Below are 25,068 nucleotides of genomic sequence, written 5' to 3'. Positions count from 1 at the left end.
TACTTCATGACCAGCTTTCCGCGTAGCCCCATACTTTATCGAAGATACCCAGATCAGCCCTTTTTTCTGTTACCATCACATGTCCGTTAAATTGTTTTTCCCTCTCCCAAAACTACACTTTCGCGTTCTCAACCTCTATCTCCTCCGTCTCATCACCTCTCTCTGCCACGCCACCTCAACATCTTCTCCAATAAGGTCGTCGACCGACCAAAATTTCTGGCGACTGGTCGGCGATCTTCATACTTAATTTTTTTTGTTTCTTCTTTCTTTTTCCTTCTTTTTCTCCGCTGGAGTTTGGGGAAACCCAAACTAGATCTAAAACTTCAATAGTTAATTCGAAGCTTTAACGACTGTTAATTTTTGTTTTTTTAGGTTCCTTTGCAACAATGCTAAATGACCACAAAACTTCGAGTATTGCTTCTTAATCTCAACCACCTTTAAGTCCCTTTGGAACACGATTGTACGCTCGTCGAAAAGTTCGACAATCTTGTTCCAAAAAGTACCCGTTATTTGATTATTTCCAATAATCCCGTCAGTGTCATTATGTAAATAAGCATTAACGAGCACATTATCATCTACATGACTATAACGCTTAGCGGAAAGCGATGAGTTCGGCATTTCATTACAATCAAAAGTTTCTTCGACCCCATCATTCGATAAACCAACATCCCCACAATTATTCACCAAGTCTAAAAAGCTTTCATCATTATTTATTCCGGAGTTAGACTATCCATTGAAGAAAGAAATAGAAAAAGTAAAGAGATAAAATTGAGATAGAGAGATGATAATTAATTGAGAGAGAGAGGTAGTGAGGTGTATTAGGGTGGACTCCGTTTAAACGTTAGGGACAAACAACCCCTACCCCTAGGGGTGGGACTCGGTCGAGCTCGGACACCCACAGGCAATTTTCCTTCGGGCTCGGGCGGACCAGACTCATATATCTTAAGCCCGCTAAAGACTTCCGGGCTCATCAGGCTGGTCAATTTCCATCCTTCAGGTGTCCGCGACCCGCTAGTGCCTGCGAGCCCGATCGGGCTTTAGGTGGATCGGGCTCCGGGTTGCCTGTGAAATTTTAGGCTTTAAACATTGAGTCTGAAAAAAAAATTTAGGGTTTTTTTAGCTTGTTAATGGAGATTCTATCACTTTTACAGATTTAGTAATGAAGAGAACTATATGAACAATTCTAGGTTTTTTTAACCGAATCAATCTCTAAATGACCAAATATGTTCTGTAAATTAACAAAATCTATGAATAATATAAGAAATTCATTTCATGATTTCAACAAATCTGTTGGTTTACTATCTGTAATCTAAAGATGAAGACAAAGAGAGAACAACAAGAGACATCAGATCTGTCAGTTTTCTTACCATGTTAATCATATCTATTCACAGATCTATCATATAATAATGAGACTTTTATTGAATAAGATAGAGACAAATAAAAAGCATACATAAAAGTACGACTACAAGAAAATCAGATTCGGAGAAACAACACTCTCTTTGTTCCCCCTCTCTTCTTCTTGATAACCCTTCAACTTCATGGGGTTAATGGCGAAAATGGATGAGATTGACTGGAGTGTGAGAGATTGGTTCTTGCTAACACTTCAACTTCATTTGTTCCTGACAACACTTTAATAGGAACAAGAGATGTGTGAGAAATTGAGTGAAGTAAACAAGAGAAAGTTGAATGCTAATGGGAAAGGGAGATATACTCTCTCTCTCTCTCTTAAACTCTAAAAACCTTAAGAGTAATGAAGATATGTATTCAATTAGTTTATATATATATCCTAACCCTAAACCCTATGGGAAAAAGGGAAGCTCAACCTTTGGATGTTAATGCCCCTAAATCTGGCGCTCTGAATCTGCGGACTTCTCAGGCAAGTTTCTCTGAATTTGCAGGCTTCTCGGGCGGGCGGGTTTCGGTTGTATTTCGGGCAGGCGTAATGGGTCGAAACTCGGGTAAGACCTCCTACCCGAGTACCGCCCGCGTCCGCCCAAAAAAATGGGTCGGGTATGCCCGAGCCGAGTGCTTTTCGGACTCCGGATCGCCTCGGACCGGGCGGTTAGGGCCGGGTTTTGGATTTTCGGACCGTATTCCCGGCCCTACCTACCCTCAAAGTTAAAAATGCCCTAATAGACCCGTCCCCTTGTAGCATTTTGGACGAGTTCTTTCAGAAGCTCCTTCTGAAAAATAGAAAAAGTTATTTCCCAAATAGCCCCAACTTTGTGACCAGCTTCCTGCCTAGCCCCCTACTTTATCAAAAATACCCAGATGACCCACTTTTTCAGTTACCACTATAACTCCCTTGACTAGTCGTTACCTCTCTCTCCTCCATCTCATCACCTCTCTCTGCCACCTCATCTTCTCGCCACCTCATTGTCTTCACCGGCGAAGGTCGTCGCCCGAACAATTTTCCGGTCGACGACCTTCAAACCTAATTTTTTTTTGTTCTCTCATCTTCTTCCTCTTTCTCTCATCTTTTCTCTTTCTTCTTCTTCCTCTTCGCTCTCCTGTTTTCTCCATCTCCTTCTTCCTCTCTCTTGTTTTCTCTGTCTTCCCCCGTCTTCTCACACTCTCTGTCTATACTGGCCGGCGAAGGGGGGAACCCCTTCGCCGCCCGTCGGTCCCCCCTTTGCCGGCTGTTGGTCAGGGAAACCAAGAAATCAAGAATTGATTTACTCTGATAATCAGACTAATAATAATCAGAGGTTATCGTTAGGAGTTACTCAGAGCTCAGAAAAAGCTATTGTTTCTGTTGAATCGGAATCATCCAAGAAGATAACCACCACCACTATCGCCGCTGATACTTTTGGATAGAGAACATCAATTTACAGAGGTGTGACCAGGTACTAATTAATAATTTCTCTTTCTCTCTCTAGAATCGTGACTTTTTTTTAATTGTCAATCGTAACTCTTTCTCTCTCTCGAATCATCATTCTTACTTTGTGTATTGAAATTGCAGACACAGATGGCCTGCAAGATACGAAGCTCATCTTTGGGATAACAGCTGTAGAAGAGAAGGGCAAAGCCGGAAAGGACGAAAGGTAATAATAAACCCTAAATTTAATTGAAAATCGAACAGTTTAGGTTTGGGGGAAAAGATTAAAGGATGACGAAACAAAGGATCTTTAATGGTGGTGATTGGTGGGTACAGTTTGAACAATGTACGATGGGCGTGTACCTTGTTGTCTATTTATTTGATATGATGCCATTTTTTTTCATGAAAGGTTTATTTTAGGGTTTATGGGTCACTTCCATCTCTTTAGTTCACTCCCAATCAAACCTTTTTCGTCCTTTTTCTTACTCTGTTTTTTTTTCTCTCTCTCTACATCTCTGTTCATAGATAGATTCAAAGTGTTTTCCATCAACATTTTGGTTGTTTGGATTTCATTGAGATTAGAGTAGTGTATTATTTGTGGTGGGGACGATGTCTTTCTCATCAGGAATGAGGTTTAAAATTGGAAAAAAAAAGTAATGAAGTATCTTTGACCAAAATTGAGGACTTATTGAAACCCTTTCCTCCCCCACCTATCCTGGATGAATTTAGGTTTGTTTGCAAAAATGTCTTGGTTTCCCAGACCGATGGCTATAGAGAGAGAGAGAGGGAGTGAGAAGATAGGGGAAGAGAAAGAAAACACGGGAGAGGAAGAAGAAGAGAGAGAAAACAAGAGAGGGAGGAAGAAGAAGAGAGAAAAAATAAAAAATAAATTTTAGGTTTGAAGGTCGCCGCCCGGAAAATTGGTCGGCCAGCGACCTTCGCGGGTGAAGACGATGAGGTGAAAGAGTGACGTGATGAGATGGAGGAGAGGTGATGACTAGTTAACGGAGTTATAACGGTAACTCAAAAAGGGGATCATCTGGGTATTTTTGATAAAGAAGGGGGATAGACAAGAAGCTGGTCACAAAGCTGGGGGCTATTTGGGAAATAACTCAAATAGAAACCCTAACCCGCCATTTATGAATTCAAAAATGATGCTCTTCCTGGTGGGTTTCGCGGCCCAATACCAAGCCGCCACGCCAGTAAAGTATCTCACGTGGATCAACACGGGAAGGAGGGGTGTCAGAAAATCTCGGAATGGTCCTTTAAAATCTGATCTAATCACAAACAGGGGCTTCCCAACCAAAAGGAGTAAAGCCCATTCGGCCATCCCAAATCCCTTCCCTGGTGCGTTTCTTCTTCACCCTAGGGTTTTGGTTATTCTTTTTGCCAAATTCAGTTATTGGCTTAAACAGGTAAATCTCTTTCTCCTCTCTATATGTTTCTTATCTTCAACAATTTCTAAATCAAAACCTTCATTATCCAGTATATGATACTGAGATTTTGTATAAATTATGTTTTATTCAAGCAGGATTTTCAGGAAGGAGACGAGTGGAGGAAACCGAAGCAACCAAGAAATTCAAGGAAACCCTAGCTAATAACATCCAAAACCGGTTTCTTCATCTCTTACACTTAAATAATCAAAATCCAACTTAAGGTTAGTAATTTTGTTTTACATAAAACCTAGTTTTCATTTATTCAAATAATAGTTTGAAGATATTTTTTGTTTTAGGGTTTTGGTTAAGTTTGATGAAATCTTTAATTGTAGATATGGAAGGAACATATATAGCTTTGGCAGGAATAAATTTCTTTTTGCACCATTCTAACTCTTTCCTAAATTTCATTGACCTAGCTAGTTAGTAAACTAAACCACTTGAAGATCTGAATTTTAGATCTTGTAGCACTAACTTTAAGCTATGAATCTCATAATCTTATTAACTATTGAAGCAATGAGTAGAAAATCGTGCGTAAGTTCACGAATATCGGATATTTTTATGAATTTCTATTAGTCTTAATGAGGGTTTTGGGTAGCTCTTACTTCTGCTACTTTGTCTTCTTTGGTATGGATTTTATGATGTTAATAATATGTTCTTTAATATGGGTTTCATTTATCCTTTTTAATTTGTTCTTTATTTGTCTTATTACATGCTGTTTGCGGGCTCCTCGTGATTTTATGTAATTTTTTAATATGAGTTCCTTATAATTTATTCATATATTGTTTTCATTTTTTAATAAGAGTTCTTAGTTTTTTCTTATTGGGGTTTCATTACTTCATTAGATTGTTTCAGTCCTAATTGGATTTTCTATTAAAAAAATTGGTTGGAATTTGCCTTCTTTCGAAGGGTTGAATTTTTCTTCTTTCACCACAACCAACAAGAATTACTATGAGAAAGAGATTTTGTAGTAACTTCCTCAATTTCTTTTACTAGTTAAGGAATCTGCCGCCTTGACCTAAACTATATCTTCTTGATTACATTTTATGTTATTTGTTTTGTATTGCTCATGTTTCGAATGGATTAAACTCAAATAGAAATTGTTGTAAGTACTTTATGTGAAATAGTTTAGAAATCTTATATTTAGTTGTCTGGATTACTTCTCCTATTTAACCTCATAAAGTTTTTATGTTATTTTCACAGATTTTGTGATCTTCCTTTGAAGTCTTTTTGTGCCAAAGGAGAAAGTTGAAAATGCAGATTGACAAGCTTTCACTCAAGGTACATGTTAATGGAAGTACCACTCCTCCTCGGGTTCCACTTACTCAATTCACAGAAGAATCAAAAGCTAATGAAGTGATCGAAACAACAGTAAGTCCATCTCGGCTGCCAGTAATTCTAACTCAAGATGAGCTGAAGAAAGTTGCAGCTTACAAAGCCGTCGAGTTTGTCGAATCTGGTATGGTATTAGGTCTAGGAACCGGTTCGACCGCCTATTATGCAGTAAATCGGATTGGCGAACTGTTAAGTCAAGGGATACTTAAAAACATAGTTGGGATTCCAACTTCAAAGAAAACTGAAGAACAAGCAATTGGATTGGGGATTCCACTTTCTGATCTTGATTCTCATCCTGTTCTTGATCTTGCAATTGATGGAGCGGATGAGGTTGATCCCTACCTTAATCTTGTTAAAGGACGTGGTGGTTCTCTTCTTAGAGAGAAAATGGTTGAAGGTGCTTGTCGTAAATTTGTTGTGATTGTTGACGAATCAAAACTTGTTAAACATGTAGGTGGAAGTGGATTAGCTATGCCTGTCGAAGTTGTTCCTTTTTGCTGGAAATTCACACTTGATCGCCTTGAAAGGTTGTTTAAAGATGCAGGTTGTGTTGCGAAGCTAAGAACATTTGGAAATGATGGAATCCCATTTCAAACAGACAATTCAAATTACATAATCGATTTGTATTTTAACAAGGACATTGGAGATCTGAATTCTGCAAGTGATTCGATTCTTCGACTTGCTGGTGTTGTTGAGCATGGAATGTTCATTGATATGGCCACTACTGTTATTGTTGCTGGGGAGCTCGGAATCACTGTCAAAAACAAGTGATTGGATTCGAGGTAGCTCCTTTTTCATGAGATGAAAATAAGCAAACGAGTAAGTCATTAGATTATTTTGCTAACTTCTTCATATATTATGATTTGAGTGTCAACCATTATTCTAAAGCTATATCAATGAAATGGGCGGCGAATGAGAGTTGTGGTAGTTTCCAAATTAGTTTCCGATAAAGTTCCGTCTTAGTATTATTACCATATCTTCTTTGTTAGTTTAGGAGAAGAGAACATATACTATTTCAGATGTAGACATTCTCAATTTTGATTGTATTGATTCTTTTCTCAATTAAAAAAAGTTATTTTTCTTATCATGTCCCCGAATAGTTCATGCCATAAAATAGAAGACTTTTTATCTATAAATGAATTTAAAAAATCCCTTTTCAGTTGAAAAATAACTTCATGTCGTTTTTTAAGCTATGTCGGCCGTTGGTGTGCTCCATTTGGAATGACGTTCGTCTTTTTTCGTTCTTCGGGCTTACTTTCGCAATAAGGAGTTGTATAATGCTAATATGTATATCCCATTCTTTTTTAGATGATAATTATCATATTTAAATCATGTGTCAGATATACTAATACCCCACCCCGTCCATCTGGAAATTTTAGTTCAAACCCTTCGCTCTTGGATACAAGATGCCCCCTCTTTGCATTTATTGCGATTCTTTCTCCATGAGTATCCTAATTGGAATAGTCTTATTACTCAAAAGAAAGCTATTTCTCTTTTTTCAAAAGAGAATCAAAGATTCTTATTGTTCCTATATGATTCTCATGTATATGAATGCGAACCCATATTCGTTTTTCTACGTAAACAATCTTTTCATTTACGATCAATATCTTTTCGAATCCTTCTTGAGCGAACACATTTCTATGCAAAAATAGAGCATCCCGCAGTAGTGTTGCGTAACGATTTTATATATATATAATCGTGGTTTGGAGAGACTTGTTGCTGGCTTGCTGCAGCACCTGTCGTTCTAAAAATCTATGAGGTTGAATCTCTTGAATTAGTGGTTAAAGAATTGTGATTAGATGACTGTCAACACAGTGATGATAGGAAGCTGATTATCCCTGCTCCGAAAATGTTGGAACATCAGGAATTTTGTAGGTGAAGGTGCTTTTTTTGCTGATTGTAGGTGTATCCATTTTGTTCCTTTGATTTCTTACTGATTAATTTTTTCCAGTTGAACTTTTAATCGATATAGAATTTCTCACTCCAGTTTTTCTGGTTTCCTAACATTTTTCAAGCTGAACAAAAGAACCCAGTTGGTCAAGTTTAGACTGTGTGCAAACTGAACTACCAGCACAAACCTGTGCTAATTCATACCGACGGACAAAATTACATAATATGTACAAACCTTACATGGAGAGATAATATGTTAATGTCAGGCCCTATTCAACAAAAGAAAATTCAGCCGATGGATATTTTAGGTTAAGTTAAACAGAGCAGAACGTAGCTCAACTTCGATTGATCTGATAAATAGGGCGTGAGATGTTTAAATCAGTTAGCTGCTTCCAGTTCCTCTCATTGTGCAGGAACTTGCATCTTGTGTTTACAGCAAGGTTGTAAAATAATCATAACAGAACTGCAGCACATGAACCTGAACAGAGCAAGACTTGCATCGATATTGTTTTTGAATCCCCAAAATGCTCGAACACTGATTTCTGTAAATCATATCCATAAATAGCATTTACAATACCCACCTGTTATCATATTAAAGAGTTAGAGAAAGAGAGTTGTTAATGGAGCTTGTTTTTCTCATTTCTAATACTTGTAGTCGAGTTAGTAGTAGTAATTTTATTTGCTCCGTCAAACTGCAGATCCACCGAAGAGAACGACCCACACGAAAAAAAAAAACTCTTTTGTAGCGGATATGATGCCAATGAAGAAGAAATATAATTGTTAAGTATATGTCACAAGTGTGGAAGAGGAGGCCGAGACTGTGGTGGCGGGGGGTGAACCCGGATACTCACTATTGTAGCTATTATCAGTTTCAGAGTTGCTCATTACAACTGCAAGAGCTAATTTACTTCGAGTATAAGTCATTCTTTTCGATATTCCTCCCCCACTACTTCTTCTTAACGGGTAGCAGTGTTTGTTCTTATCCAATATAGTACCACAAGCGAGCAAGTTTCTTCGCCTTCTACTATATGCATTTTCCGGCTTTATAATATCTTTAACAGAGGAAGAAGATGAAGCATCTGCTAGACTGGTAAATGATTTTGATTTCCCACGGTAGAATTTCGAGATTCCTCTTCTGCAAAAAAAGAAAACATATCCATCGTCAACCAAAATTAAATTAAATTCTAAGACAAACCCAACTTGATATTAGTGTTCTTCGAAAATTTGGTAAAGTTTTGTAGTTTTGAGAACGCCCTTTGACTAGGTATATTCGAACTCGGTTACACTATTTATTTATATCTATATAATGTGGCACTACTCCACCCCGCCTTACCAATTTCATAGTCATGAAACTTCGAAATTGCATCCCAAAGTCCCAATACAGGGCAATGAGATTGGTGGTAAGCATCCTCAACAAAAAGCTAGCTCAAAGTGATAGCATCCTACCGACAGCCTACTTGTTTCCAAAATAAGCCAAATTTAAATATCTTTTCCAATAAAGCTTCTCTTTACATATTAAGAAACAAAATCTATTTTTTGTTTTGGTTGAAAAAACAAAATCTAATTGATTTAGAAAAAAGGTTCTAGTATCAACTAGCAAAAAGCAGAGGTTTGAAGTTTCCAAACTCAAGTATTTTTGTAAAGTCTTATCCGGCCAACACTTGGGTACAAAAATTTAAAGGGAAATTGTGATTTGTCAAATTTTCCGAGGCAACAAAACTTCTTCTTCCTCATCTCCTCCCATCTCCAGCAACCCATCTCCGGCCTCCGGCCACCCATCTCATGCTACCACCATCTACACTGGTCGGAGAAGCAGCGGTGGCGAAAGCTTTCCACTCAAGTAAACCATAAAGCTACTTTTTTTAATCTCATTACTCTCTTCTTGTTCTTATTTATTCTAATTGCTAGGGTGATATTTCCACAACTTCTATCAATGGTTTCAATGGATATCAAACACAAGATTTGATCCTAATTATCTTGATAATTCAAATAAGACTAGAACTCTCTATCTAAGCATCAACCTAACAAACATTGATTCAATTTCAAGATCCTAAATTTGCAATAATTACTACAATGAAAATTATTTAATAATGATGAAAAAACAAATATAAACCCAATTTATTTGTAAAAAAACAAAAGAGTTAATATTTTTCTTACTTGATTGGCAAACTTTCCTCTAATGAATCCATAGTATCAAATGATTCTTTATAAGAACTTTGGACTTCAATTTCATCAAAGTCATCTTCATTTGATATATCACTATTTCTCCCAATCGAGGATGAACTACTAGAAGAATCAAATTCCACCTCATCTTCTTTTTCTCTCTCTTCAATTTTCTTTATCCCTCTTACCCCCAAATTAGTCACCGGAAACTTACCACCTCCGGCCAAGTTTCCGATCATCTGTTTTCCTGATCCCGATGATTCAAAGATTGGAATACATGATATTACATGAACAAACCCAGATCCTTCGATCATATTACTGTTCATTTTCAAAGTGATCGACATCATAAAAAAGGTAATTCCTCAGACAATTTGACCTCTAGATTCCAACGAAATGGGTTTTAATTAATAGGAAAGTAAGAATAAAGGTTTAGCTATCAAAGATCTAATGGGTACCCATAGTTTCGACATGATAGATCTCTTTAACAGGGAAACGAAAGAAAAAGAGAGAATGGACAGAGAGTATAGATAGATAGAGAAGAGGATAAAATACTCTGTATTTAGAAAACGAAAAAAAAAAGTCTTTATCTTCAACCACTAGGATTTGTAACAAATGGTTTTATTTGTTATCTGGTAATCTGGTATTATGTTACAAGATTCCTTTATCCGTATGTTCCATTTGGCCCACAGAAACAAAGGTTCTTTCCGTTTTGGCTCCCCAAGTTAGGATCAATGTCCGATTTGGCTCCCCAAGTTGGGATCAATTGTCCCATTTGGCTCCTGTAAGTGTTCGAGCCACAGTTTGATTTTGGCCCAAAAAAGATATCTCGACTTCATATCTTGATCTCTCGTGTAAGTTGGGATCAATATGTTTAAATATTAATATCGACTTCATATCTCAATCTCTCCTCCACCTCATCCCATCTGGCCATCTCTCTTCCATTTCATCTTTCCCTCACTTCATCTTCAGATCTCAATCTCTATTTCAAATTTTCGGCCTCCAGAGAGGCTGAGGTTGGAGCTGAATTTTTTAGACTGAGCTGACGCTGAAAATTTTGGGTGAAAAAGTGATTTTTTCGGCCTAAGACAACTGGGACTGGAGTTGCTCTTACTTTTTCCCTTCTTATCTCTTTCTGTCTTTCTGTCTAAGTTCTCTTTCGTTGGGGTTCTTGGCGGCAAAGGGAAACCTACAGAGGGAGAGATAATGAAAGAAAAGCTAGGAGGATATAAGGTGGTGGTGGGAGGAGAAGAATGTTTTTTTGGAAGTCGTTGGAGAAGGTTATCTGCCGACGACCTCATGAGGTTGGTAATGTCGATGAGAGAAAAAGGGGTGAGACGAATATATTTTAGTTGGGCCAAATATTGATCAGCTTTGACCAAGTAAAGATGTCAATAAATTGACTAGAATACATACAGGTTGACCCTAACCCGACTCATTAGGAAGGTGGATCCGACAGAGCTCTGTCACGTGACTCCTGACACAGGAGGTCGTTATGAATCTCTTAGGCACCTTTAACCTGTGGATCCCACTTTCTAGTGAAGTTAGTGTAATAGTCCCACATTGCTCGCAAGAGTGTTCAGAGACTAGTTATAGGTGTACACTCAAGCTTAGTAAGTATCGAGGCCTTTTGGGTAGGTTTGTGGTGCCTTCGCCTAGAACAAAATCTTGTACCTGTGTGAGGTGGTTAAAGCGGGGACAATATCGACAACTGCTAAGGCTTGGGGCGTTACAAAGTGGTATCAGAGTCGAGGACGACTCTTCCCTGAGGGTGGGGGATTGTAATAGTCCCACATTGCTCGCAAGTGTGTCCAGAGACTGGGCTATAGGTGTACACTCAAGCTTAGTAAGTACCGAGGCCTTTTGGGTAGGCTTGTGGTGCCTTCGCCTAGAACAAAACCCGGTACCTTTGTGAGGTGGTTAAAGCGGGGAGAATATCGGCAACTGCTAAGGCTTGGGGCGTTACAGTTAGTCTTTGGTATTATACCATGCCTAGGCCTGACATTGTTTCTTTATGCTCCTCGAGAGCCTCATCTGCAATTGATCGAACGGATTTTAGGATACCTAAAAGGCTATTTTGGTTCTAGCATTCGTATTCGTCCTAGAGATCTGTCTTCTTTTACTGCTTATAGTTCCATATTTTCGTCGCTCAACCTCACGCTATACGGTGTTTCATGGAGATACTTTAGTTTCTTGGTCTTCAAAGAAACATTCCACAATGACTCGTTCTAGCATTGAAGCAAAATAGAAGGCCCTGAGTTGCGCTGCTTTCAAACTACTTTGGATCTTCTACCTCATAGATGAAATGGGGTTTCCGCGGACTATCCTTTCACACTCAAATGCAATAATATGGGAGTCAATTATCTTGCCACAAATCTAGTTTTTCATGCTGCACCAAACATGTTGTAGTGGATTAACATTTCGTTTGCGAGCTGGTTGCTTCTGGAGTTTAACTCTAACCTTCACTTCCACTACTTCCCAATTGTTGATGTCTTTACAGAGGGACTCTCGAATCCTTTTTTTTTTTGCTTACTTCTCTTTAATCTGATGCATCTCTCGCGTGCCCAGATTGAGGGGCGCAAAAGGAAAACAAAGAGCTAAAGTGATGAAATGAGAGAATAAAAGAGAAGGTGCCAGAAGAGTGTGAGAATATTTATTTAATTTGTTTTTGACATAACAACCGTTAGATATAAAGTCTGTTGTTTAGTGTTTCTCGCCAACATTATCAAACTCTTAACGACTTAACAGCTCCCACACTTGTCTCTCTAAAACTGGATGCATGCAATTAACCTATTACTAGTTTCTCACTAAGATTGGTAATGCAATTCCAGTTGATTCTCTTCTTCTTTCTGATCATTTGATTTTGTTCTCACTTTTCTCAGGGAGTGTGTTTCAGGAGGGGGCGCGGGGTGCGACCTTTGCGGTTGCACTGGACCCCTGAAACCACAAAATTTTCTAATAGAGGGAAGGGCCCTTAAATACCTAATTATGTCTAATTTGACAGCCCAAAATGATTCAAAAGAATGTAGCTTACCCAGTACACATCTTGTATAACAAGTGAGGTCACTAGAATTAAACTATTTTTGTGGAAATGCTGTACTGACAGCCTTCCGGTTCGTGGGAAAATCGGACAGTTTATTGAAAATTTAACTAACTGTGTTTTTTGTGAGAATGTGGAAACTTTGACCCATATTATGCTTCATTGCAGTTTTACTCGCACTATATGGTTTCACTTTAATATCAGGGTAGACAGCGTAAACAATTTACAGGAATGGATTATGGAGTGGAAAAATTTTGAACCAGAGCAGCAGTCTCTATACGCCAAAATATTATGGTTCATCTGGAAAGCTAGGTGTGAGCAAGGTTTTTCTTCGAGGAACCAATCACCAGTACAAGTGATCAACAATATACAAGGTTCAAGCTTCATCCTGAATAGTAAGGAAAAAGAAACGCACAAAAAATCCTCACTATGTTGGGCGCCTCCAGAACCCCTTTTCTGAAGTGCAACGTGGATGCTTCTTTTAAGACATTACTAGACCCTGCTGGCTATGGCGGTATCATCCATGACGAAAAGGCGGAATTCATCATCGCTATGGCAGGCGCGATCAGAGGCCAGACGGCGGAAGAATGTGAAGGTCAAGCCATACTGAGTGCAATGGAATGGGCAACGCAACTTCAGATTACTCACCTCCATTTGGAAAGTGATAACCAAAACATCATAACATTCTCAACAATGGAGGCAGGTCAATTGATTGGCAGACAGAGAAAATCATGGAAAACATCCAGGAGCTCAAACACCAATTCGTCTCCATCAAATTCACTCACATCTCTAGAGAATTCAACAAATGGGCTGACAAACTGGCTTAGTGGGGAAGGAAAAATAATAGAAGTAGGACTTGGAACTCCTTTTGCGAGACTCAGAAGGATGTGGTTGTGTAATTACCCCCTGTTCAACAAAAAAAAAAGTGAGGTCACAAGTTCAATATTCTGGCTTGTCAATTTCTTTTGTTTATTTTTTCAACACATTATTATTTAATATTTCCGAATAAAAAATCACAAATATTTTTTTCTTGCATCAGAGTTCCGAATTCTAAGCGACGCAACTACTCCTCTCTCTCTCCGAAATTACGGACAAGAGGGAGAAAAGACGGCTAACGAGGGACGATAGCAAGATGGTGTGGGAGTGTGAGATATATTTTCCCACAAACTAAGTGCACCCTTAGTACAAGGTACTTAAGATTCATAGGGCCAGTGGGTTAGGACACTTTTGGTTGTTTTGGAGTTTATGTGTCTATATAGAAATGTTGAGATGAGAATTGAGAAAGAAGAATAAGAGCTAACTTTATTATACAATGATTAAAATATTGATCAGTTAATCAATGAACAATTAAACAATATTAAATCTATATACAAAATACACTACAACTAGCTTGCTAGTTACTTAAGCCAAGAATGACTTAATCAAATCATTCACCAAGTGGGGTGACTCCAAATTAGCTGCATGCCCAGCATTTTTTATTATCTCCATCTTACACTTATCTCCCAAGTGCCTGCCAAATTTCCACATTTTACTTTAAATTTTAAAATTCAATTAACCAAATGTGTTTGATAGTGTTCATTATTATGAGAACCCATGAATTTTAAACAAATTAACATGCTATTTTGTTGTTTGATTGCAATTATATTTTCACAAAAAACTGTAACCAAATATACTACTTTACTACGAACTGTGTCCAGAACTTTATATTTGTATCAAAATGTAGAAGGGTCGGTAGGCGATAAGCCCTATATAAAAAATATATTGTGTTTAAAGTCCGAACTTAATAAAAAAAATATGTAATAAACCCATTTATCAAAATTTCTATCTTTTCATGCAGAATATCCTTGCTCGATTACTCGTGTCTATGTTACATAGAAATAAGTTAATAAGAATTTAATAACTTACTTTACTAATTGATCAGCAAGAAACAACGGAAAGAAGTTGTCTTTGTCACCCCAGAGAATTAGAGCTTCCTTCAACCAAACAAAACCTTTGTTTCAGTATATATGTGTACAAATATACATATATAGAGAGTTTATAATTATAAAAATTGTAGTTTCTTTCCTTACTTGATTTAGAACAGGAAGATCTGAATCATCTTTCATCTGTATTAAGTGGTGCAGAAGCTCAATCTTCTCTCTTCTGTTATTCATATACATCACCTGCACACCAAAGAAAAACTTACCTATCAATGAGAGATGCTATTTGGTTTGAAATTTGGAGCCGATCACAGGTTGAAAGCTAATGTGGCTGGCTCCCATTAGTCAAGGCATTTCTCTCTCAACATGGCCTGACCAATGAGAGTCTGCCACATCAACTTCGGTCTGTGACCGATCAATTTCGGAACAAATAGTATTTCTGTACTTACATTAATGAAATCTTGAAGAAGGAAAGAAGGAACCCATAAAGGAGGTCGATAGACTGCTAGATTCATCAGAGCCCTTAGATCTTCGGGATTCTTTGGTACCAAAACTTGGGTAACATCTCTTCCTAATTTCTTCATCTCCTCCATAATTTGCTCTTTGGTCGAGCAAACCCCACTACTCATTATCACCACCTTTTCTACTTCCTCCTTATACATATCAGCCATCCTATATGCCACATAACCACCATAACTTATCCCGAAAATAGAAAATTTATTCACACCCAATCTTTTCATCCCTTCTCCTATACATTTCGCTTGAAAAACATCCGTCCGCTCGGATCTCTTTGAGTAAGAATTTCCGAAAAATACCAAGTCCGGTACGTATAGATTGAATCGTTCACTCAATGATCCTACCTGAAAAGAAAAGGGACATGGAGAATTGAGATAATGTACAAATGGAAAGACGTCCAGACTAAAATAGGTCAGACATGTTACTATAAGTTCGGATCTGACTCTGTTTGAATTGACTGAATGGTTGTCTTGAGTCGATATCAGGATGTTTATATCTTTGACTAATTTGGATCTATTTGAGTCAGACATTAGATAAAACTGAATGACCATTATATTTAGTATATTAGTACAAGTCAGATTCAGACAATAAAAACAAAAACGACACGACCATGAATGAGTTTTCATTCAAACAAAAAGGAAAAATGAAAAATGTACCTGACGATAGAATTGCCACTTTGAATTCCCACCAAAACCATGAATGAGAAGAAGAGAAGGTTTTTTAAACCCTTTATGCTTAGGAATCCAGAAATGAATAGATGTTTGATCATCCACATTAATGGTGGAAGGTGAAAGTCCACAATAATGGAAGTAAAGAGATAATACAAAATCATTAAGGGTAACTAAACTTAGAACCCTAATTGGGAATGTGAGAAAAGAAATGGTTTTTCTAAAGATAGCTGCAACTATTGAAATGTAGAAGAAGAATATGAGTTGGAGAAGTCTAATAACTTCTATAACGGAGGCCATCATCTTACTAGGCTAGAGAGAGAGAGAGAGAGAGAGAGAGAGAGAGAGATGATAGTGAATTAAAAATCCAGATTGGCTTTTGGGTTTTTTTTTTGTAATGGAAAATGACAAATTCGTTGGAGTAGATCCGATTTTAGGTGGAAGACAGCGAAGACTTGTGTCTCTTTTTGAGATATGGTAGAAGAAGGATGATTAGGCAATAATTGTGATTTCACTAATCTATTTAGCCAATTGTCTATATGGTCCAACATTTGACTAACTTAGAGTTCCTTCCAAAACTAATTGGTTACCCACTTTAACTCTTTTCGTTAATCAAAGTTGGGACTTTATGGCTAATTAGGAAAACTATATGGTACATATGAAATACACGAAATACGAGTTGCTATCCTCTTACAAGCCTGTTTCAAACCTCTTGCAAGCTACTAAAATTACGAATATACTTATGGAGCTAAAGACTTAGAAAAAATTGAGTGATTCGTTTCCCCAAAATTAAAAATTTATAAAGAATTTTGACAAAATTTCTCTATGAAATAATAAAACTTAAACAATAAGTAATCAAGGTTTACTTTCAACAAAAAAAAAAAGTTATCAAGGTTTAAAGGTAACTTTGTTGATTTGATTTCATGAGTGTACAAAAGTTTACATGAAAAAGTAGATGATGATGGAGCAAAATAGTTTCCTTCTCGTCATTGCGAGGGTTGATGATGTCAGTCATAGGCGAAAAAATATAAAACAACGATCAAACAAAAAAGTGAATGGCCAGACGGAGATTGTATCATCCTTTTGCCGTTTGAAAGAAACAAAAGAGAATTGGACAAACTATTTTCTATGAGCTTGTTTCAAACCATAAAGGATTTGTCCAGGCGACAACTTTGTTATGCCCTTTCTTTGTAAAACTAGGAGGGATGCTCATACGGAGTGCTTTGATTGTCTATTGTAGAGGTAAGGACAAACTTGATAATCAATGCATTCGATTGGACCGTGCATAGTGTTGGAACCATCACGATGAATTCCTAGACTCTGAACGTCTCTCTCACCCAATTTAGTTCTTTCATTTTGCATTTCACTTTATTAGTTTAGCTTTTAATCATCCACTTCATAATGTTTGGTCACTTATGTTTGGTGACTTAAGCTTTAGTTCTCTTTTCCAATGTTTTGGTTTTACGTATACAAATCTCTGTGGATCGAGCTCGGTCTTACCAAGATTTTTTTACTTCGCCTCAGGCACTTGGGAGAACAATTTAGAGGGGTGGCGCGGAAATTAAGAGGGGTAGCACTCTGCGCCGCTGGGAGCGACACAAAGATTGACTTTTTTACGCTTGTGTTAGCACAGAGGGGTGACGGTAGGTACTCAAAGTGTAAGCAGCAATGAACTTATCGAAACCATAGTGAGTTAAATCAGTAAGACTCAGGCTAAGCAGGATTCTGATGTTTGATTGTGCTGTTTTCTAGGCTCTTACAATTGGGTTTGGATTTCGTTCTCATGGAAGATAAAAAAGAACTTGTCAAATTGGGAAGAGAAAAAGTAAAACAAGAAAGAAATAAAATGTGGATGAAGAAACTTCTTGCCAGAAAAGATTTATGGAAAATATCTTATGTTGCTAAACAAGGCGCATAATTATCTCTGTTTTCTAGGACAATCTAAAGAGAATGGTGTTTAGAGCACTATGGTTGTAGGACTCTAAAGATCATTTTCTGACTTCAAAATTGTAACACATACTTAAAACTTTATAATGCAGGCGAAAGCAAAGCCGAACTGGAACTAACTGGTTTAAGTTGCCATAGAGATAGATAAGAAATCATCAACAATTGAAGCACGTCTTTCAATCTATCGCCGGTGGTTACCCCTATTTCCTCGATGGGACTTCGGTCCGTCCGTCATCTGCTTCTGTAGGCGCTTTCTCTGGAGGAGCCTGGTTGTCTATACCGACGTCATTATGCTCATCCACTTCCACGATTGATTCATCACCATCATCGACACCCGAGCTCTCATCATCATCTTCTTCATCTTCATTTACCAACTGTCAAATGAACAAGACAAAACTCACATTCTAATGAAGAAATTTCGACATAAATAAAATCCTCTCAAGTATGGATTTTTTTTTTGAAGACTCAAGTATGGACTTTAGAGTCTAAGCATAAGATATAGTATATCTTTTTTCCATAGTCACAGACTAAGTTGGGTTTAATTTAAAAATAATTGACATCGTTCGAATCTGAACCGTCCGACTCAAATGGACCCAAAATCAACCATAGTAACATTTAGGCGAGTCAGACATCACTAACCAAGACGAAAACAACCATTTGAAATCTGGCTCGAGTCAATTCAGACTTCGAATCAAATTTCAGATCTCAGTTAGCAAAAACAAAGACCAACTAATTCTTAAAACAAGCTTGTTAACCTTCAAGTTCCAAAACAAACAACCAATATTCAAACAATAGCTGTAACCTAATCATATTACACTTTCTCTTTAATGTTGAATGCGTAACATGTGAGTTACCTTCTAAGTTTGTAAAATTGACTATATTATTCAACCTAATGTTACCTAATACTCCGATTGCCCCGACACCTTGTATCGTAACTGGCACGAAATACGTTACCCGTAGGGGTATAACCCTTTGTTACGCTGTACTAGGGTCCAGTACAATTTGGATTATTTTTATAGTTTTACTAGACATGAAATACTCACTATGATGCATATTGAATAGATAAACCTACTATATTAAACTCAAGATCTTAACTAGTTAAAGAAAAAGCTATTAGTTAACAACTCTACTAGTTTAGCTTCTAGAAGTTTACGTAGGAATTGAGTTAATCAAGGTTGGAGATTGCAATACGCCAAATCGGGATACCAAATTGCGAACCCGCCCAAAAAGGCACGACGAATTCAGCACCTGGTAAACAATGGGTAGAGTATATAGCAACTCAGAATTTTATCCCAAGTTCATTGAATACGTAATTTGTCTTCTAACTCAATTTTCAACTAACTATACCAGTTCATTAATGCTATGGTATTTCAACAAAAAAAAAAAAACTAACTATACCAGTTCATTATAGGAATTCTGCAACCGCTAAATACTTGGTGTAGGATTGAAAAAATAAATAAATAAAGTTGCAACAAAATATAACTCATATGGGTAATTAAGTACCTGTCGGCCTTGAGGGATTGCTTGTGCCCCAGTCCTCAATGCTCCCAGTCTTGCTGCTGACTCAAACTTTTGGCGGAGCCATTCTTGATGCCAATTCGTCACATCAGTAGCTATCTGGTAAGAATATCAATATGAAAATAACCAACATCTAAGTCTTGCAAACTCTTCAAACAGTTTTCTTTCCAATGTATGTCGAATTATTTCTCCAAGTATTGCACCACCCATAAGGTGTCCGAGGAAAATGATTCACGACATATCAATACGAAATTTGAACCGTCCGACCCAAATGGACCCAAAATCAACCATAGTCAAAACATTCAGCGAGTCAGACATTACTAACCACACATAAACAACCATTCGAAATCTGCCTCGACATAAATAAAATCCTCTCAAGTATGGATTTTTTTTTTTGAAGACTCAAGTATGGACTTTAGAGTCTAAGCATAAGATATAGTATATCTTTTTTCCATAGTCACAGACTAAGGTGGGTTTAATTTAAAAATAATTGACATCGTTCGAATCTGAACCGTCCGACTCAAATGGACCCAAAATCAACCATAGTAACATTTAGGCGAGTCAGACATCACTAACCAAGACGAAAACAACCATTTGAAATCTGGCTCGAGTCAATTCAGACTTCGAATCAAATTTCAGATCTCAGTTAGCAAAAACAAAGACCAACTAATTCTTAAAACAAGCTTGTTAACCTTCAAGTTCCAAAACAAACAACCAATATTCAAACAATAGCTGTAACCTAATCATATTACACTTTCTCTTCAATGTTGAATGCGTAACATGTGAGTTACCTTCTAAGTTTGTAAAATTGACTATATTATAATCCACCCAATGTTACCTAATACTCCGATTGCCCCGATACCTTGTATCCTAACTGGCACGAAATACGTTACGCGTAGGGGTATAACCCTTTGTTACGCTGTACTAGGGTCCAGTACAATTTGGATTATTTTTATAGTTTTACTAGACATGAAATACTCACTATGATGCATATTGAATAGATAAACTTACTATATTAAACTCAAGATCTTAACTAGTTAAAGAAAAAGCTATTAGTTAACAACTCTACTAGTTTAGCTTCTAGAAGTTTACGTAGAAATTGAGTTAATCAAGGTTGGAGATTGCAATACGCCAAATCGGGATACCAAATTGCGAACCCACCCAAAAAGGCACGACGAATTCAGCACCTGGTAAACAATGGGTAGAGTATATAGCAACTCATAATTTTATCCCAAGTTCATTGAATACGTAATTTGTCTTCTAACTCAATTTTCAACTAACTATACTAGTTCATTATAGGAATTCTGCAACCGCTAAATACTTGGTGTAGGATTGAAAAAATAAATAAATAAAGTTGCAACAAAATATAACTCATATGGGTAATTAAGTACCTGTCGGCCTTGAGGGATTGCTTGTGCCCCAGTCCTCAATGCTCCCAGTCTTGCTGCTGACTCAAACTTTTCGCGGAGCCATTCTTGATGCCTAATCGTCACATCAGTAGCTATCTGGTAAGAATATCAATATGAAAATAATCAACATCGAAGTCTTGCAAACTCTTCAAACAGTTTTCTTTCCAATGTATGTCGAATTATTTCTCCAAGTATTGCACCACCCATAAGGTGTCCGAGGAAAATGATTCACGGCATATCAATACGAAATTTGAACCGTCCGACCCAAATGGACCTAAAATCAACCATAGTCAAAACATTCAGCGAGTCAGACATTACTAACCACACATAAACAACCATTCGAAATCTGCCTCGAGTCAATTCAGACTTCAAATCAAATTTCAGATCTCACTTACAAAGACTAACTAATTCTTAAAACAAGCCTGTTGATCTTCAATTTCCAAAAGAAACCTAGGACATAATCATATTACACTTTCTCCATAATGTTGATTATGCAACTTGTGATGATACCTTCTAAATTTATAAATTTGACTTTATTATTCAACCAAATGTTACCTAATACTCCGATTTCCCCGATACGTTGTACATAGGGGTATAACTCTTTCGTACGCTATATTAGGGTCCAGTACAATTTGGTTTATTTTTATAGTTTTACTAGACAAGAAATACTCACTATGATGCATATTGAATAGATAACCCTACTATATTAAACTCAAGATTTTAACTAGTGAAACAAAAAATCTATTATTAGTTAACAACTCTACTAGTTTAGCTTATAGACTTTTACGTCGAAGTTGAGTTAATCAAGGCTGAAGATTGCAATACACCAAATTCGGGGTACGAAATCACGAACTTGCCCAAAAAGGTACGGCAAATTCAACACGTGGTAAACAAGAGGGGCAGAGTATCTAGCAACTCAAAATTTTATTTCAAGTTCATTGAATAACGCAATTTGTCCTCTAAGTTGCAGCAGTTCTGCAACCGTTAAATCCTTGCTCTAAGATTTTAAAAAACAAACAAGTAAATAAAGTTGCAACAAAATATAAGTCATGAGGGTAATTAAGTACCTGTCGGCTTTGAACGATTGCTTGTGCCTCAGTCCTCAAAGGCCTTAGTCTTACTACTGATTCGTAATTTTGTCGGAGACATTCTTCATACATTATCGTCAAATCAGTAGCTATCTGGTAAGAACATCAATATGAAAATAATCAACATCTAAGTCTTGCGAACTCTTCAAACAGTTTTCTTTCCAGTGTGTCGAGTTATTCCTCCCAGTACTGTACCACCCATAAGGTGTCGGAGGAAAATGATTCATGACATTTAAATATGGAACTTTCAAAAGTTTATTGACAGTTTGATACAATTCAAGCATTTAAAGGGTAAACAACAGAGTAGATTAAGAACAAAAGAATTCTATATCATTTCTAAAGCTAGATCGCTTAGCCCCTACCGACATTTAATGTCATATAATATTTTCAGTGCATGGTTTATCAAAGTCAAAGTGCATTAATTTAATGTCACGTAAACAATTCTACGCATACCTCTTGTGCGATAACATCGTCAAGCACTATATTAAAGAAGATTCTCATATCTCTAAACAACAAATCCTCCAAATCATCAATATATAGGTCTGCGACAAATATCAAACCCACAAAGAAAATTGATCGCTAAATAATATTGTTGATTTAATTTGGATGTTCATAAATCTAGAACCATAAGAGAGAAAGAGTCTCATCTTAATACCTTTGGTATGTAAAAACCAATTCAAGATATCAGAAGCTACTTTGTGAGATTTTTGAAGAGAATTTTGGCCATCCAACTCGTTTTGTACTGCCATTACAAACGATTTCGATCTAGAAAGAAGTAGTGAAATGCCTTCGACAAAGATCGCCTTTGATTCTTCTGTCAATTGAATAGGCGGAACTGGAGGAGGAACATTACCTCCATTTGTAGGTACCATGAGTTAAAAGACTTGAAAGATAATCACAAAATCTGTAAATTAACATAAAGAAAAAAATGGATGAGGTTATACATGAAAGGTAATCTAAACAATTAAACATAAAATTTCTCAACTTCTAAACAAAAAATTCAGTGCCCAATTTCTTTTCCCAACCAACCAAAAATTAGTGAAATGCTAGTAAAATGAAATATCTCTTAATTAACCATCTAATTGAGTTTAATCCATTTGAAACATGAGGAATACAAAACATATAACATGAGAAGGTAATTAAGAGGATATATTAAGAACCAATAGGTATCCTAAGAATCTCAATATCAATTACTGAATAACTGAACGTGTAGAGAGAAACAAGATTAAAAAATTGTTGAAGAACTCAACCTAGGGTTTTCAGGTTTATTAAAATATATTGAGAGAGCCAGAGAGGAGAAAAACATTTACCTGGTCAATGCTAGTTAATGTAGAAGTATTGTAAAAAAAAAAACCTAATAGAAGAATTTATAAGGTGAATTTCCGCTAGTATATGGACAAACAAAAATCTTATGCAGACGCTTTATAATATAAAAATAGTCCCTGATACATAAAGACTTAGTTAATTAAGATTGACTTGAGAAAAAGATATTTATTTTTAATTTTTTGGAAAATCAATCCACCTAATATTAACTAGGATTTTAATCCAAATAAAAAAATAGAAATCTTGTATTTAAAGTGGAATCCTTGTGCAAAACACAAATTCCTAGATTACTTATTTCATTCCGATACCCAAACTTATTACATTTTATATAAAGATTTTAAGAATCACTTTCACTCTTAATTCCCGTAAATATCTCTTTACACAATCTCTCTCCTACCTTCATCATCTCCAACTTAGAAACCTTTGGTTAGACTAATATTTCATCATCTTCCAATACTTTTTGGGTTCCGTATTCGTTTGTTTGATTATCATATTATCTATTTTTGTTTGTTTGTTTTGTTCATTATTGTTCTAATAGATTTGGTCAGTTTCGTTTTGATTTTGGTCATGTTTTGATTTTGTTTGTTAGATATGGTCTTTAATTGATTCCCAAAAAGATTTCAGAAAAAAAATGTACAAGTTTGATCCATTTTTTCGTTTCTCTCGCATCAACTATTGTTTTTTGCAGCAATCATTATTTTTAGGGTTATTTCCCAAATGGCCCACAACTTTGTGACCAGCTAGCTACCTGCCTGACCCCCTACTTTAACAATAATTCTCGTATGACCCCCTTTTTCCGTTATCTTTAACATTCCATTACTCTCTCTCCTCCATCTCATTTCTCTCTCTGCCACATCATTTCAGCACGCCACATCATCATCTTCACCGGCAGGGTCGCCGGCCGGCCAAATTTTCGGCTGGCGACCTTCAATTTTTTTCTCTCTCTAATTTTTTTTTTTTTAAATCCTCTCTCTCTCTCTCTCTAAACTCCGGCGAAGGGAAACCCCCTTCGCTGGAGTTTAGAGAGAGAGAGAGGATTTTTAAAAAGATAAAAAAAAATTTAGAGAGAGAGAAGAGAGAAAAAAAAATTGAAGGTCGCCGGCCTGAAATTTGGCCGGTCGGCGACCCTGCCGGTGAAGATGATGATGTGGCGTGCTGAAATGATGTGGCAGAGATAGAAAATGAGATGGAGGAGAGAGAGTAACGGAATGTTAAAGATAAAGGAAAAATGGGGCCATACGAGAATTATTGCTAAAGTAGTGGGTCAGGCAGGAAGTTGGTCACAAAGTTGGGGGCCATTTGAGAAATAACCCTTATTTTTAACAACAGGAAATTTCATGTTTTTTTGTCAAAAAGACAAATTATCTTTTTATCCTTTTAGGCACCATATATAATTTGGAAATAGTCTTGAAGGACAATTCTAAAAGCACTCCTATTTCTAATGCCAAAATTGCCCTTATAATCTTAACTTGTGATGCTTTGCAAACTGGTTTGCAATCTGGTTTGTAGAGCTTTGCAATCTGGTTTGCCTCGCAATGACTTTGCACACACTTTGCAGAGCCTTGCAATCTGGTTTGCAGAGCTTTGCAAACTGGTTTGCCACTACTTTGCAATTTAGTTTGTCTTGCAAAACTTTACAATCTGGTTTTCAATCTGGTTTGCAATAAGGTCAGTTTCGTCTTTTCCCTATACAAGATAATTTACAAAAATGCCATAGAGAGTTAAAGCCTATAAAAAGTTGATAAATCATTTTTAACCAAAACTCAAATTTTTTAGGGAGTTTTGGCCAAATTTCTCACTTTACAAACCAAACTGTAATCTATCGAGAGCAATTTGTATTTTTTTTTTACTTTAAACGATATTTTGCTTTTGTAACAAATACAATTGCAAATTTCACAATGTCATTATGTCTTTATCACAGACTTGGTTTGAACTTTGGAGCAAAATACATTTTGTAACGTCATTTTGCTGTTATGACCCGTTATGTTAGTTTTGTTCATCTCA

At 36.7% G+C, this 25,068-nt stretch overlaps 4 protein-coding genes across 6 annotated transcripts; 1 reads left to right on the top strand and 3 right to left on the bottom strand.

Moving 5' to 3' along the window:
* Positions 1-3,995: 3,995 nt before the first annotated feature.
* On the top strand, positions 3,996-6,673 carry LOC147531946 (putative ribose-5-phosphate isomerase 2). Of its 2 annotated transcripts, none has more exons than XM_086648811.1 (3): positions 3,996-4,233; positions 4,350-4,475; positions 5,455-6,673. In XM_086648811.1, exon 3 carries the CDS (start codon positions 5,506-5,508, stop codon positions 6,355-6,357), a length of 852 nt encoding a protein of 283 aa, XP_086504937.1. In that variant the 5' UTR covers positions 3,996-4,233; positions 4,350-4,475; positions 5,455-5,505; the 3' UTR covers positions 6,358-6,673. The 2 variants fall into 2 exon arrangements, with proteins under 2 accessions (XP_086504937.1, XP_086504938.1); XM_086648812.1 differs by having other exon boundaries at positions 4,116-4,233; positions 4,347-4,475.
* A 966-nt stretch (positions 6,674-7,639) lies between these two features.
* Positions 7,640-10,338, bottom strand: LOC147531945 (uncharacterized). The gene is made up of 2 exons (XM_086648813.1): positions 9,634-10,338; positions 7,640-8,611 (listed from the first exon to the last, which is right to left on the bottom strand). The coding sequence occupies exons 1-2, from the start codon at positions 9,984-9,986 to the stop codon at positions 8,257-8,259; spliced, it is 708 nt and encodes a 235-aa protein (XP_086504939.1). The 5' UTR covers positions 9,987-10,338; the 3' UTR covers positions 7,640-8,256.
* Positions 10,339-13,952: 3,614 nt separating this feature from the next.
* On the bottom strand, positions 13,953-16,253 carry LOC147531944 (uncharacterized). Its single transcript, XM_086649370.1, has 5 exons — positions 15,768-16,253; positions 15,045-15,455; positions 14,746-14,838; positions 14,582-14,649; positions 13,953-14,186 (listed from the first exon to the last, which is right to left on the bottom strand). Exons 1-5 carry the CDS (start codon positions 16,080-16,082, stop codon positions 14,078-14,080), a joined length of 996 nt encoding a protein of 331 aa, XP_086505496.1. The 5' UTR covers positions 16,083-16,253; the 3' UTR covers positions 13,953-14,077.
* Positions 16,254-17,644: 1,391 nt separating this feature from the next.
* On the bottom strand, positions 17,645-23,167 carry LOC147531943 (uncharacterized). Of its 2 annotated transcripts, XM_086649368.1 has the most exons (7): positions 23,052-23,167; positions 22,397-22,645; positions 22,195-22,283; positions 21,721-21,834; positions 20,636-20,749; positions 19,230-19,343; positions 17,645-18,100 (listed from the first exon to the last, which is right to left on the bottom strand). In XM_086649368.1, exons 2-7 carry the CDS (start codon positions 22,611-22,613, stop codon positions 17,927-17,929), a joined length of 822 nt encoding a protein of 273 aa, XP_086505494.1. In that variant the 5' UTR covers positions 22,614-22,645; positions 23,052-23,167; the 3' UTR covers positions 17,645-17,926. The 2 variants fall into 2 exon arrangements, with proteins under 2 accessions (XP_086505494.1, XP_086505495.1); XM_086649369.1 differs by lacking the exon at positions 20,636-20,749 and having other exon boundaries at positions 23,052-23,165.
* Positions 23,168-25,068: the final 1,901 nt, after the last annotated feature.

Source organism: Eschscholzia californica, unplaced genomic scaffold (assembly GCF_041429995.1).
Source record: "Eschscholzia californica isolate CP2 unplaced genomic scaffold, dmEscCali1.0.p SCAF_6, whole genome shotgun sequence".
In the NCBI taxonomy this organism is placed as follows: Eukaryota; Viridiplantae; Streptophyta; class Magnoliopsida; order Ranunculales; family Papaveraceae; genus Eschscholzia; species Eschscholzia californica.
This window is presented reverse-complemented; position numbering and strand designations above follow the sequence as displayed.